Source organism: Eschrichtius robustus, unplaced genomic scaffold (assembly GCF_028021215.1).
Source record: "Eschrichtius robustus isolate mEscRob2 unplaced genomic scaffold, mEscRob2.pri scaffold_81, whole genome shotgun sequence".
Taxonomy (NCBI): domain Eukaryota; kingdom Metazoa; phylum Chordata; class Mammalia; order Artiodactyla; family Eschrichtiidae; genus Eschrichtius; species Eschrichtius robustus.
The window spans coordinates 146,693-162,867 of NW_027175690.1; the positions used below are offsets into that span (position 1 = coordinate 146,693).

At 37.2% G+C, this 16,175-nt stretch overlaps 1 protein-coding gene across 1 annotated transcript in view; it reads right to left on the reverse strand.

The window, feature by feature from the left end:
* LOC137758350 (complement receptor type 1-like) overlaps positions 1-16,175 on the reverse strand; it is a 177,308-nt gene that overhangs the window by 128,228 nt on the left and 32,905 nt on the right. Inside the window, exon 25 of the mRNA XM_068534455.1 lies at positions 9,293-9,515. Coding sequence (XP_068390556.1) covers positions 9,293-9,515 — 223 coding nt within the window. The remainder of the gene's footprint in view (positions 1-9,292; positions 9,516-16,175) is intronic.

Here is a 16,175-nt window from a genome sequence, read left to right on the forward strand (position 1 = left end):
GTAGACAAAGCTCAACAACTATGAAAGCATATTTTTAAATGCATATTTTAAATATTAGACTCAGCTACTACCCCTTAAGACCTCATAGGTTTAAGTTAAAGTAATAAAAATACCATTTAGAGTCAATCAATATGTAATCAAGAAGAAATATCTGCTGGAAATATACCATTTTACTTTAGTTTTAAAAATCTCTTTTTTTTTTTTTTTTTTTAAATCTGTTGTTCCTCCCCACACTCCCTACTAATTAATTCAAATAATGGAGGATAGATCGAAACCAATCAATTAACTGGTCAATTTTTTTAGTCTTCAAAGAACCAGCTTTTGGCTTTGTTGATTTATGTTTATCTTCATTTTATTTTTACTAAAAGTTTCTTGAGTTTATTTGGTGTTCTTTTTTAAAAAATGAATTTCTTGAGATAATTACTTAGAATTTTTTTATTTTCAGCTTATGATAGTCTAAAAAAAGCTTCAGACTATTATTTTTATTCTAAGCATAGATTTAGCTGTATTCCACAAGTTTTAATGTGTCGTATTTTCTTTTTTTTTTCAGTTTAAAATATTTGATAATGACCATTGTAGTTTCTTCAATGACCCATGGTTTACTTAGAAATGTTTTTCAGAATTTACAACCATTTGAGGAATGTTTCTAGCTGTATATTTATTATCAAGTTTTGAGATTGAGTTTGTTTTATGGCTCAGCGTATGATCAACTGAGATAACTGTATGTGTATGTATTTGTAAAAAATATGTGTCTGTCGTAGAGGGTGCAGTGCCCTGGGTATATCAGTGAGGCACAATCTGTTAATATTTGTTTAAATCTTCTACACACTTACTGATTTGTTGGGGGTCTGCTTATTCTACCAGATAATGTTCCATCTATTGTACATTTGTCTTATTTCTTTTTCTAACTCTGTCCATTTTTTTACTTTTATATATTAATATATACATATTTTTAACATTTTTATTTAGGTACAGTAATGTACCTTTATATATTTTAAAATTATATTTTCTAGTAGATAGACTCTTTTATAATTAGAACATATCTCTCTTTATCTCTAGTAATGAATCTTGCCTCAAATTCTATTTTGTCTGCTTTATTTATAAGGCAATTAAGAAACAAATAACAAGTTTGTAGATTTAGTCCTCAATATATCTATAACTATTTTAAATATAAACACACAATGATAATTTAAAGACAAAGATTGTCATAATGCCACATTTGTCAAATCAGCTTTCTTTTGGTTCATTTTTGCATAATGTGTTTTCCATCTTTTTATATTCATTCATTCTGTCTCTGAACATGTATATTATTTGTTTTGTATGGAACACATAGTTTTTATTTTTACTTTTATTTATTCTTTTATTTATATATTTATTTATTTAGGCTGCACAGCACAGCTTGCAGGATCTTAGTTCCCTGACCAGGGATTGAACCTGGGCCCTGGCAGTGAAAGCATGGAGTGCTAACCACTTGGCAACCAGGGAATTCCCTGTAGTTTTTATTTTTAATTAATTATGATAGAGGTTCCCAAACTAAGTTCACAGTGCTCTTGAGGTCTTAGTAATTCTTTCACGTCATTCCTAGCCAAAAAAGAAATACTTAACAGTTTTATTTATTAAATAACTGGACCCAAACAGCTTAATAAGTCTTGTGCCCACCATAATTCTTAATAATAGAATGTTAGACACTGCTCAACTTCTCAAACCTTGGAATCAGATTGTAAACTGCCACTTAATTTCCTATACCATTAATTTTCATTTGGTACTTTTTCTTTATCACAGTCACTGCTGAAAATCCAGCTTTGCAAAGATTTGATGTCACCAAGCGGAACTTTCTGCAACCTAATGCAACTGGGAGCTACTCTGAGCTAGCAGTTTGCAAAATACGTGAGAGCTATCAAATATTGCTGTGTTTCCACTGAAAATTTAGAATATTCCTTAGGTCTCCTGTGAATTTATGAAGGCCCCCAGGGCACCTCAACCCACAGTTTGGGAAATGCAGTAGTATGACAATCTTTGTATTTAAAGTGGAATTGTCTGTTTATATTTAATGTAATTGTTGATGTCTTTGGGATTCAATCAATCATCTTACTATTTGTTTTTTATTTATCCTATGTTTTCTATGTGCTTTATTCTCTTCTATTTTGCCTTCTTATTGATTATCAATTATACTTATTATTTTACTTATTTATTTTTATTAGATTATTATGAACATAATAATAATCTACTTTTATTGTTCCTTTAAAGATAATGTGCATCCTTAACATAGTAACAGGTAATTAACAATTATATCTTCCCCAACAATGCAAGAATCATAGAAAATGCTAACTCCATTTACTTCCCTCCTCTCTTTTGTTCTATCATTATCATGTACTTAAATTCTACATACATTTTAAAACTAACACTAGTCATAATCAACGTACACACTGCAGGCTGTTTGCTGGGCTGTAACCATTTGCTGCTAACCTGGATCCTAATGACAATGGATTCCCTCAGCAGGCTCAGCTAAAATTTTGAAAATCTGTGTGGAAATATGTGGTAGGCTAGATAATGAGCTCCCAAAACATCCATGCCCTAATCCTTGGAAACTGTGAATGTTACATAAGATGGCAACAGCGCTTTGCAGATGTGATTCGCTTAAAAACCTTGAAATGGGAAGATCATCCTGCATTATTTGGATGGACCCTAAATTTAATCACAAAGGTCCTTATAGGAAAGAAGCAAAGGATCAAAGGAGACCGAAGAAGATTTGAAAATGGTGCACTGCTGACTTTGAAAGTAGAGAAAGGGGACCATGAGCCAAAGGATGTATGCTGCCTCTGGAAGGTAGAAAGAGCAAGGAAACCTACACTCCACTTGAGCATCCAGAAAGAACACAACCCTATGGACCCATTGTAGATTTTGACCTCCAGAACTTTAAGAGAATAAATTTCTGTTGTTTTAAGCCACTGAGTTTGTGGTAATTTGTTATAACAGCAATAAGAAACTAACACAAAAGATAATGGCACATGGTGTTAAAACGTTTGAATTTGTAGAGACCTGGCCTTGAATCCAATGTCTTCTACTTACTAGCTGTGGGGTCTTAGATGAGCTGCTTAAATTTCTCTGAGCCTCAGTTTCACTTTCATAAAAGTGATAATAATATTTACCTAGTACTTTCGCTGAGAGGGTCAAAGATGCAAAGCATTTAGTAGCATCTTATACATAGAAAGCACTTAATAAATTGTCGTTATAGTTATCATCCATAGAGAAAGGTAGATGCTAACAGGTAGATTCGAATATTCTGCAAAAGTGGGCATGCTCACTTTGCTTCCAAGAGCTTATTTTCTACCTAGGTGTACAGAGCTAGTTTAGAATAAACTTATCTAGTTGGAAAAGCCCTGAAGGACCTCAGTGACCAGTGATCTCAGAAGTTCTCCTGAATGAGTGTGTCCCAGATTCAGACTGGGATTTAATCTCTGCAACCCATGAGTTCTATCATGGTTCCCACCGGACCACTGACAGACATGAGAATTCCTGAAGAAACTGGATCCAACTATCCATTAGGCCTGCAGAGTTGCTAAGTTGCTTCTTCCTGTTTAATGGCTTTAATCAGAATTAGGGGACTTAATCTGTGTACCCTACTTAAGCAAAGGATGGTGACCCAAGAAAGCTCATATTTCTTACTTATTTTTTCCTAATATTAGACAGTCTTATATCTATCACTACACATTCTCTTTATTAAACCAGCAGTTGTTAAGCATGAGTGCCCTTGCCTGTGTTTCTTTCCTCATCTTGTACCACTGTCTCCTCTGACTGAGCTGTAGTCCTTCCCCGCCACAACCCATTCTCCCCCTTCTTTAAGATATATGTTCTTTCTTCTTTCTGTGATATTCCCTCCATGTGATTACTTTTATCTTCATTCTGACTTTCACTCTTCTTCCAGGTCTCTGCTAAAATGCTGCTTCCCTTTTGAAGCCTTCCCTGACCCTCCCAGGGATTTTGAATCTGGACTACTTCCCTCTGCCCACCCCCATAATAATTTCTAATTGGACCCTTTACTTTTCCTTTTATATCACTTACTATAAGTTGTGCTTTTTATATTTATGTGCTTTTAAAAATATCTATTTCTCTCAATAGGTATTAGACATGCATATTAGACATGCATAATATGAAGGCAAAGAAACCCCATGATTTTTGCTCCTCTAAACTAATACCTAGTCCAGGTGCCTAGCACTCAATTATAAGTAGTCTGTGCATATTTGTTGCAATGAATAGATGAATGATGAATTACCTACAAAACTTTAAAAAATCAAGAGTCTGGGCTATATCCCTAAAAGCTCTAATTTAGTGGTTGTGGGTTACAGCCCACGAAACTATCTTTTTAAAAAGCTTCACAGGTGATTTTGATAGACAACAGCACTTTGAGAACCACCGTGACAAACAGGAAAAAGCTACCAAATAAAAAACAACTCCTGTGATTTCAAATATTACGCCTTCACCCTTTCTTTAGTTGATATGTGGGATGAGTGTAATTTTGATATTCGTCTCATCCATTGATGCTGGACAAGGGAAGAGATTCCAAATGGACCTTCTGGTGCCAAAAGTTTTACTAGGAGAGGCTGAATGTCACAGCAAAGCTCACAAGGAGAAGACAGAGATCTAAAACAAAAAAGCAAATGGAATGGATAGTTCTTGGAATGGCATTACTTTCCTTTAATTACCTAAAATTCTTACCTGAGTTCTGGGTATAGTATATAGAATAATTAAAAATTCAAATTTGGATAATATCCCAAATAAAAAGGAATATATGAAACTTCACCTGAGAAAGTTTGATCTAGTCTCTTTTTCCTCCTTCATTGCCAATCCCTCAAATTATGGCTGCTTCCTATGATAACTATATTAATATGAACTCTGTAAACTCAAGATCTACAAGAGTTTACAAAAAAACTTTTTGTATAGCTTTATTAAGATATATTAAATACAGTAAGTGTACAATTTGATGACTCTTGACATATGTATGCACCATGAAATGATCACCATAATCAAGACAACAAACATTTCCATCACACTCCCTACAGTTTCCTAATGTTTCTTTGTAATCCATCCATCTCTCTATCTCCTTCTCTAGTCAACCTCCAACCTGCTTCCTCTTACACAGATTGATCTGACTTCTAGAATTTCATATAAACTGAATCACTCAGTTTGTACTTTTTATTTTTGTCTAGCTTTCACATAGCATAATTATTTTGAGAATAATCCAGGTGTTGCATATAAAAATTTGCATGGTTTTGTTTTGTTTTGTTTGCTGAATAACATTCAGTTGCAAAAATACACCTTAATTTAGTTTACCCTTTCAGCTGTTGAAGGACTTTTGAATTGTTTCCAGTTGTTGGCTGTTACAAATAAAGCCGCTATAAAAATTCATGAACAAGTCTTTATGAGGACATATGCTTTCATTTCTCTTGAGTAAATACCTAGGAGTGAAATGCTTAGATACATGTGTGTTTAACCTTTTAAGAAACTGCCAAAACTCTGTTTCCAAAGTGGTTGTATCATTTTACCAATGAGCAATGCATGATAATTCTAGTTACTTCACCTTATATCCAATATTTGGCATGGTCAGTTTTTAAAATTTTAGCCATTCTGGTGGATGTATAGTGTCATCTCATTGTGATTTTTGTCTTGGATGACACAGTCCACTTTGAAATACACCTGACTCAAAACTTCTACTCAAGGCAGGTTGATTTATTCTATACTATAAGTACAAACTATCCATTATTTCTTCCATGTCTGTTCAAACATGAGCTGACAACCTGGAGTATGCTCTGCTCCCCATACTGCATATTCTGCTCTTTATTGAAGGGACCTGAGAATGTTTTGCTTAAGTGACTCTGTAAGTTAAAGAAAAAAAGAGCATGCACTTTTAAATTTTTTATATATTTTATATTTAAATATTTAAATATATTTATATATTTTGTGATATATATTAAATGTTATATATTTGGTGTATTATATATTATATAATATTATGTACTACATACTTTGTTATAATGTATAATATACATTAGATTTTCTATATGGCATAATATAATATATACTTTGGTATAGTTGGTATTAAATAATATATAATATTTAATATGCACATTATTATATAGGTTAATATATATTATATATAATCTATACAAACTATAAGAAGTTAATATTAGATATTACATTATAATATATATTACATAACTTAATAAAGCTATTATATATAATTATATGTTTGCAATATACAATGTAATCATACATGCTATATTATATAAGAGCATAAATATAGCATATGTTTTATAATATAAATATAACAATTTATGTATATAAAACAGTATGTTATATTACAGAATATAACATAATTATATTGTTAATTTATATGTAACATGTTTTATTATGTATATTTAAATGTTAAATATATTTAAACATGTATATTTAATAATTTTAGGTATATACCAATATATATTATATATAAATTGAACTTTAAAGAATATGAAACAGATGAAAAACATTTTAAATGCTTTGTTAATCATGATGACTTAATATGATCATATTGGAACAAATGGAATCACAGTAAGTTTCTCTGTTAACAGTAGTGAATATAAAGCTACATTTCAACTTGTCTTCTTGATACTTTCTAGATATTTTTTTGTTTTTGTCAACTTTTGGTCAGTTATGATTAAACCGACAGGGTTTCTTCCTCTTAATGGCTGTGTGTGTGGAGGAGATTGTCAGCTATGCCGTTCAATTGTTTGCTTGAGTTGGCCCTATTAGAATTATTGTTTCTATGCAGGAAAATTTTGAAGTTACTTGTCCCATTGTGAAGGTTATATTAGATAAAGCTAGGTAACATAAATCTACTCATCTGAGCATATGTAAACTGAAATAGGTCACAAATTACAGAAAGCCAACTGGAATGCCCCTCCTTTCTACCTTGCATCTTTCCACACCAGGGTAACAGTGAGATCTGACCCGAGGACCCAGTGAGGGTGCCAGAGTCTGCTCTATGTTCAAAGTGGTCCTAGTAATGCTTAACTAGTGTGCTAACTTTTATGTAAAATAAATATATCTGTGAAACATGCTTTACAATCTTTTTTGGGGGGGATTCACTCCTCTAGTGCTGTTAAAGCCATGCTGCTTCCACTCAGGTGAAGATCACTGGAGCTGTCTCCCTTTTCAATCACCCCATGGCCTTCAGGCTCTTGTGTGACTTCCTAGTCATGGTTTTGTAGATCCCCATGGGGATTTTCAGGTTATAAAACCCTGTCACGTACACTACCTTATCTGATTTTTACAATAACCCTCTCAGATAGCAGAATGTCAATTATGTTTATTTTATATGTGTGGACCCTCAAGATCAGGAATGTTAATTGACTTGCTGGGTTCAAGGCTCCCAGCTAGTAAGTAGCAGAGGCTGGACAAACCAAAACCCTGGCCTCCTAATTAAGGAGATTTCATAAAAACCCACCACCATACCACCCTGTATGCATACACCTTGGAGGCATAGCTCTCTCTTACATTTCTTTCAAACTCCAAAGTGCTGTGCACACTGTCAGCATTCCATCAGCATTTTCTTTAGCTAAATTACTTTGGCAAGTAAATTACTAGATAGTTTAGTTTAGGCTGTTTCACATTTTGAAGTTATTATGATGACCTTAGGAAATTTTTTTTTGTAATTAATAGTGTCTGGCGGGGAGGGGGAAGGGTAAGCTGGGACGAAGTGAGAGAGTAGCACTGACATATATACACTACCAAATGTAAAATAGATAGCTAGTGGGAAGAAGCTGCCTCGCACAGGGAGATCAGTTCGGAGCTTTGTGACCACCTAGAGGGATGAGATAGGGAGGGTGGGAGGGAGATGCAAGAGGAAGGGGATATGAGGGTATATGTATACATATAGCTGATTCACTTTGTTATGCAGCAGAAACTAACACAACATTGTAAAGCAATTATACTCTAATAAAGATGTTAAAAAAATTAGCTCCATAAATTGAACAAATGTTACATTAAAAATAAAGAGATAAATTGACATTGAAAAAAAATATTGTCTGGGATTGTACTATAATAGTAATTTAATAAACACGGACAGGCTACAACAACATTCCAGTAAGAAGGGGGCCAGATACCCACAAAGTCCACAAAAATTATAAGCACAGATTGCTTAATTTACTTGGCATGCTTTGCCTCTGAAAATAAAGCTTTAGGTTTTATCTCATTTCTTCACTGAACAGGTTCTTTTATGACATCTAAGGAGATAAGATATTAATAACAATTTCTTTGGAAACTTGGTTTCCCTTTTCCTATTAGAAGAGAAGGCACAATCAAATAATGAATGCAAAACATCTAGTGACAGCAAAGAACAAACTGCGTTGTCAAGAGGCTGGACAAAAAAAGACTGTCACTTCAACCAAGATGTTGACACAAGTCTAAGCAACTAAGAAGACTTCTAGGAAAGTAAAAAATAAGAAGAGAAGGGCTCTAATCTCTGTTTACCTGTTTGAAGCTAACGGAAGGAAGGGAGGATGCCACGTCAAAATTTTCATGATAGTTTTGTTCTAAACAATTGACTAAAATGGGACAATATGTAAACATCTCTACACTTTCCTTCTACTGGTAACCGTTACACTGAGGGTTCTGCGGCTTAGCTAGCTCTTCTAACCCCAAGCACCTGGGATCTGTAATGATGGCAGTGGTTGTTTGGGGTGTGGGTGGGGTGAATATAGCCAGATGCAGGGCACTTTTCGGGTGATAACTGCAACCCCTGGACTGCTTGTCCAAACACCCTCGTGAACAAAGAGCTGAAGTAATGACGATAGAAATCAAGTGGCAGGCCCTGTGTTAGACCTTTGACACGCCTTATGCCATTTAGGTACCAACCCCATGAGGTACAGAGATCAGTATTCGCATTGACAGACGACGAAACACGTGTAGTAACTTTCCTCACAATTAATATGTTTCTAGGATTAGAACCCAAGTTTGTCGAATTTCCAACCCCCCTTTCTTTCCCTGTGATCAGCGCCACACTGCTATAAGCCAGTCTCTGTATTAACACAAAGGCAAGCAATTCCGTGCAGCACCTGTTCATCGTCTGCGCTGAGCACAACAGAAGGCCCCCGAAGAGAGGAATTCGACCAGTGCCACCAGGGTCCCGGGACACAGAGGGAATCCCGGAGCCGACTTGCCTTCTCGCGCGCTTAACGCATGTTAAGAGACACTTCGGACGCGAGGGCCAACGAGGTAGTGCCCGCCGCGCCCGCTCCCACGCCCGCCCGCATCTCACCCCAGGCCGCCGGCAGCGCGAGCAGCACCAGAACCGCCAGGAGGGCTCCTCCGGGACAGGAGGTAGGCAGCGCTGGCGGCAGGAGAGGCTCCTGGCTCCTCGGAGAAGTGGCTCGCATCCTCCCCAAGGGCCTCTAGTAACCAGATGCGATCTCGGAGAAAATCGAAGTCAGGGGAAAGTGCAGCCGAGAGAAGTACCACACACCCGGTTCCGCTCCCAGGGTCTGGGAAGCGTGGCGGAGGTTCCGGGACAAAAACCTTTTGACCACAACTTCCCCTTGGTGAGCAAGGTCTTGTTTACTCCCAGTTTGCATTGCTTCTAACAAGTATCACTCCCAAAGACCAGCTTAGAGATCCAGATACAGGAGGAAAATCTGGCAGCGCTTTCAGCTCCTTGATATATTCCGCGTGGGAGGATGGGCAGTTCCAGACAAAGGCGGTGGATTCTCACAAGTTCGCTTTTATACACCCCTGCACGACTTTTCCCCTTCTCAAGAATCCACGTGGGTAGGTCACCTAAAGAAATGCCTGCTCTCTCTGTTGAAGCAACAGTTGCAGGCAGCATGCACAGTGTACAGGGAATATGAAGAACCAATTTCTTTATGTTGAATTGAGATACACTAAGCCACTGAAAGATTTTTTAAAAGAGAGTGACTAAATCAAATTTGCATTTTAAAAAGTATGATTCTGTCTATAGTATAGAGACTGGATAGGAATAAGGCAATAGCAGAGACCAGCAAGGAGGCTTTTGCCATCATCTGGGTGGGATTTGGTGGCAACTGTGACTGGGGATAAAGTAGACAATTAAGAAAGATATTGGAGATGAACAAAATTTGCTCAAGCATTGGATTTTGGTTAATTTCTTTCTTAAAGTTAGTAGTGAGAAAAAGAAGGGAATCAATAGTTAGCCCGAGGATTCAAAATGAATGGTAGTGCTATTTATTGAAATAAGAAGTATGGGGGAGGGAAAGGTAAGAATTCAAAGATGAGAGAAATGGGGGTGTGTGGTAGGCAGAATAATGGCCCCCAAGATGTCCCCATCCTATTCCCCACGACGTGTGATATGTCACCTTATGTGGCAAGAGGGATTTTGCAGGTGTGATTAAATTAAGGAGTTTGAGGTGGGGAGATTATCCTGTATTATCTGGGTGGGCATCATAAGAGGAAGGCAACAGAACAAGTGGGAAAAGGCAATGTCTGAAGCAGAGATTGGAGTGATGCTGCCATAAGCCAAGGAATGCCAGCTACCTCTAGAAGCTGGAAGAGGCAAGGAACAGATTCTTTTCTGGAGCTTTCAGAAGGAGTCAGTCCCACCAACACCTTGGTCCTGCCCTGTAATACTCATTTTAGACTTCTGACCTCCAGAATTGTTAAAACAAAAATCTGTGTTGTTTTAAGATTCAAGGTAATTTGTTATAGCAGTAACAGGAAATTAATATGGAGGAGGGAGGGTAGCCTGATCAAGGGAGAATGTCAAACGCTATTTGGATTTTTAACTGAGAAAGTTATGGTCATGGGACAAATGGAGTTTCGTGACAGCCAGGAGGTGTGGGAATGTTCTAGGAAAAGTTTGGGAATATAGGTAGTTTGTTGATTATGAAGCTCGACTTCTAGTAAGGCCCATAAAGAGGACTTCTGAAAAGGAAATGGGTGGAAGAGGGTTAAAAATCTCAGGAATTGTTGGGTCTGCTAAGGGAGAACATGTACAATAAACAATAGAAAGATAAGGATTCATCTAGAGGTTTTAAAAATTTTTTGTTGAAGTATAGTTGATGTACAATATTAGTTTCAGTTGTACAACATAGTGATTCAAAATTTTTATTGATTATATTCCATTTAAAGTTATTATAAAATATTGGCTATATTCCCTGTGCTGTATGATATACCCTTGTACCTTATTTATTAATACATAGTAGTTTGTACCTCTTAGTCCCCTACCCCTATCTTGTCCCTCACCCCCTCCCTCTCCCTACTGGTAACCACTAGTTTGTTCCTTATATCTGTGAGTCTGTTTCTGTTCTGTTATATTCATTCATTTTTTAAAAATTAATTCATTTATTTGTTTTTATTTTTGGCTGTGTTGGGTCTTCATTGCTGCACACGGGCTTTCTCTAGTTGCAGTAAGTGGGGGCTACTCTCCGTTGCGGTACGTGGGCTTCTCACTGCCGTGGTTTCTCTTGTTGCAGAGCATGGGCTCTAGGCATGCAGGCTTCAGTAGTTGTGGCATGTGGGCTCAGTAGTTGTGGCTCGAGGGCTCTAGAGCACAGGCTCAGTAATTGTGGCGCATGGGCTTAGTTGCTCTGCGACATGTGGGATCTTCTGGGACCAGGGCGCAAACACGTGTCCCCTGCATTGGCAGGCGGGTTCTTAACCACTGCACCACCAGGGAAGCCCTATATTAATTCTTTTGTTTTATTTTTTAGATTCCACATACAAATGATAACATACAGCATTTGTCTTTTTCTGTCTGACTTATCAACCAGAGGTTTTTAACATTTTTGTTCTTCTCAGAATTATTTTTTAGATGTAAAAAATAAAGTACATAGGATTACAAAGAAAACTGGTTATACTGAAATACAGTTCTAGCCACGAATTTTTGGAGGTCTGTGGTTCCTAAGACAAGAACTCCAGATTTAAAAATTAGTAGAAACAAGAGCCACTCATTTCTAAAGCAAGAGTTGGAACAAGTCGTATGGAGAGTGGAGTAATTCCAAATATCAAATGCTGTAGAGAGGAGAGATGGATGAGGGTTGAAAAGATATTGTAGCAGATATTTCAGTAAATATGCTAGCTCTTTTCTCCTCCATGCATAGATATGATTCATGGTGGAGTAAAGACACTCAAGGTTGAAAACTATCTCTACTCAGTGTACTTTCACTGTTGGAAACCCATGTACACACAGTCCAGCAAACCTATATCACTCAACATGTACAGTCATAGCTCACACAAACAGTCCAGAATACTGTCTTACTTCATTTGTCCCTTTTATTCAAGTCTCACTTCCTACCCTCACTAGTTGAGAAAGGGCAGTGTCCCAAAGGCCAGATATGTTCTTAATTTTCCATTCGTTTCCATTAGACTCTCTCCCAAGACTCTACTGCAAGAAACATCTACTTTGATCACATCACTTACCACACCTCCTTTTTAATACTTTAATACCACTCTATCAAGGATTTGATATTATCCTTTCAAGATATTCTCAACAGAGCAATGGAAAAAGAAGCCAGATCATGGTAGGCCGTGGAAAACGGAATAGAAGATTCAATTCCCCAGGCTTACCTCACATGCTATCAGAATATGCCACTCATTACCACTTCTTTTTACACTAATCTCCTAACATCTGCTTTTTTCCCTCATATCTTGAAGGTTTTAGCTCCTAGCTCATGGCAAACTCCTCTATTGTTACTCCTGTCATAGTCCTCAGTGATTTGATATTCACAGTGATGGTATTTTCCAAATACCTGGCCTTTCGGCACCTTGACCTCTTCTCTGCCAACGATCTTGTTCTTCCTTCTACTCTGCCACTTATGCCCATGGCCATACCTTAGACCCTGTCACCAACAATTACTATGATCCCTTCATAATTTTGGCCATCCCACTGTCTAACCACCAATCCTATCCTTCTATTTCACCTCTAGTACCCTGATCCCAACAATCTTTGTATCTCTCAGTACCTACAGTCCACTGATCTTACCACCATCTTTCAATCTCAAACCCCCTTAGTGTCCTCACTTTCATCCTTACCAGGTTAAATTCCATGGTCGATCATTATAATCACTATCTTGCATACAACCTCGGCTTCCTTACCCTTCTCCCACTTTATCATATTTATTAAATGAACAGTCTTGGTTAGATTCATTTCTCCATAATTTTGCCCCTGTACCCATGAAACTGAACGTGGTTGGAGAAAAACACATATCCATGAGAACTAGTCTGTTCAATGACAACTCATTTCAAATGGACCTTTGTAATGCTGCCTGGTGTTCTTACTATAGTTACCTAGTCCATTTACTCTCTCATTCTTCCAAGTGACTATTTCAAATTTTTTATTTTGACATTGAACTCTGACTTCTCCTCCATCATTCTTAGTCTCTGTTTATAGCTTCACTTCTTTTTTTTTTCCAGAAAAAATAGAAAAAAATCAAAGAAAACTTCCACAAACTTCTCTCATTACTTAATCCCAATACCTCTATCTGGTTTATATAGTTTCCTTATCTCCTCTTAGTATGGTTATATTGTTCACACCCTTATCAAAGGCTAACTTCTCCACTAGTGCACTAGATTCAATTTGTTCTTACTTGCTCAAAGACATCACTCCAGGAATTCCCCTCTTTCTCCAGAATCATTATTTCCCCCCTTTCTACTGGATTTTACCATAAGCATGCAAACAAATTTCTCCAAATGCAGCAGACATAGTCCCTCTTTGATTTTTTTTGGTTGGTTTGTTTGTTTTTTGTTTTTGTTTGTTCTGCTGTTTTTTTGTTTTCACCTAATGTTTCTTTTGCTTGGAACACTTTCTGACCAGATATCTATCTGCATGGCTACCTCCGTCATCTCCTTGAGTTTTTTTGCTTAAATGTGATCTTCTCAGTGAAGCCTTCTCTGACCACTATTTACAATTGCATGTCCATTCAGAACTTCCTTTCCTCTTTCTCTGCTTCATATAATTTTTAAAATTTTACTTACTTTTTCATTTTATTTCCATCTGACAATCTGCTTGTTGTCTGCCTTTCTTCACTAGAATAAAAGCTACATGAGAGAACATGTCCATTTATCACTGCTATATCCCACAACCTAAAACATTGCTTAGCACACAAGAATGATTTCTACAATTGTTTTTTAAGTGAATAAATGAAATGAGTAAATCAGCTAAGGTCAACCCCTTTTTCAGAAAATTTGGTGGTAAAGAGAAGGGAGATAGTTTAAGAGAGAAAGCATGGATGGTTTGGGGAGGATTTGTTTTCAGGTTTGGCGGTGGATATTTGTTGCTTTAACTGGGCCCCTTCTTCTGGAATTAGGCCCCTGATTTTTCCTCTTTTCCACAGTTCCATGTGGTTCAGGTGGGCCACGGTTTCTCAAATACAACACTATTGACACGTTGAACAGACAATTCTTTGTTTTGGGGGCTGTCCTGTGCACTGTAAGATGTTTAGCAGCATCTCTGACTTCTACCCACTAGATGCCAGTAGCACTCCCCTCCTCCAGCTGTAACAATCACAAATGTCTATAGACATTGCCAAATGTCCTCTGTGGGGAAGAGGTGTGAGTGCCCCACTTGAGAACAACTGAGGTAGATCAATCCTATCCGTAGCTCTAAGCCTGGACAAGCAGCCTAGGCCTTGTCATCTGCTTATTTCACTGCTCTCATCCTAGTAAGTGGTTGAAATGGGGACATGTGACCCTAGTTGGACAAATCAGAGGTAATTAATGCACTTTTGCAGGAGCTATTGGACAAGAGAAGTTCGCTGTGCTGGAATGCTAAGCTGACGAGATGTGCGCTTGGCATCGTCAACAAACATTTTGCCAGTTTTTAGGGAGTGTCTATCAGAGAATGAGTCCAGCAAGAAAAAACAGAACCAGGGAATGGAACAGAGTCCTGAGGATATGATTTGAATAGTTAATTCCCATTTTGACTGAAGCCAGCTGCACGCTTGACCTTTTCTCTTATGTGACATAATAAAATTCCTTTTTGGTTTAAGCCAGTGTGAGATGGATTTCTGTCACTTACAGCTGAATGGGTACTGGCTTGAACATATTTGTAGGTGGAAAGAAGAAGCCAGTGATGAGAGATGGTATTACTGAGGGAGCAATATCCTGGAAGAAACAGAAAGGGATGAGAAGAGAACTGTATAGTCTGTAAAAAGTGGTAGGTGGAAATGAGAATAAGGATGAGTGGGTATAGATAAGCTTGGAGGTGAAGGGAAAGGAAATAGAGTTATCCTGTGATATTTTCATCCTCTGCTATGATAAGGAAGGAGAATAGAGTAGAGATGAAGGTATAATAGAGCAGATGGCTTGAGGTGCATGAACAGATGAGTTGTAGAAATGAAAACGGTACTGACTGTGAATGAATAAGATACCAAACAGCATACTACTTCTGGGTACATATCCAAAAGAACTGAAAACAATGTCTGGAAGAGATATCCACACACCCATGTTCATAGCAGCATTACAACCTAAATGTCCACTGATGGATGAATGGATAAAAAAATATTGTATATACATACAGTGAAATATTTTTCAGTCTGAAGAAAAATTCTGACACATGCTACAACATAGATGGACCTTGAAGACACTATACTAAGTGAAATAAACCTGTCACAAAAAGACAAATACTGTATGGTTCCACTTATATGAGGTATCTAAAGTAGTCAAATTCATAGAAATGGAAAGTAGAATGGTGGTTGGCAGGGGCTGAAGGATGAAGGGAACGTGGAGTTACTGTTTAATGGATAAAGAGCTTCAGTTTTGTAAGATGAAAGAGTTCTGGAGATCTGTTGCATAGCAATGTGAATATACTTACTTCTATACTTCTGAACTGTACACTAAAAATGGTTAAGATCGTAAATTTTATGTTACATGTTTTTTTAAACCACAATTTAAAAAAAAAGATGTCAAACAGCATACACAGTCTAAGAGAAAATGGGGAGAGTAAGTCTGTGGTAGCCAATGAGCAAGATTTTATTTTCTCAATAATTGAAATGCTGGAACAGAGAAAACTGACAGCTGGATTTAGAGTGTGGAAGGAGAGAATGAGTGACCTGGGGGAAAGTATTGGCTGGATAAGTCTTGAGGATGAGGGAACTGAGTTTGGGGGTTGAGAGTTTGGCTAACATGATGAAGTGGTGGGATCCAGAATGCATAAACGTTAAATCAGGAACTCT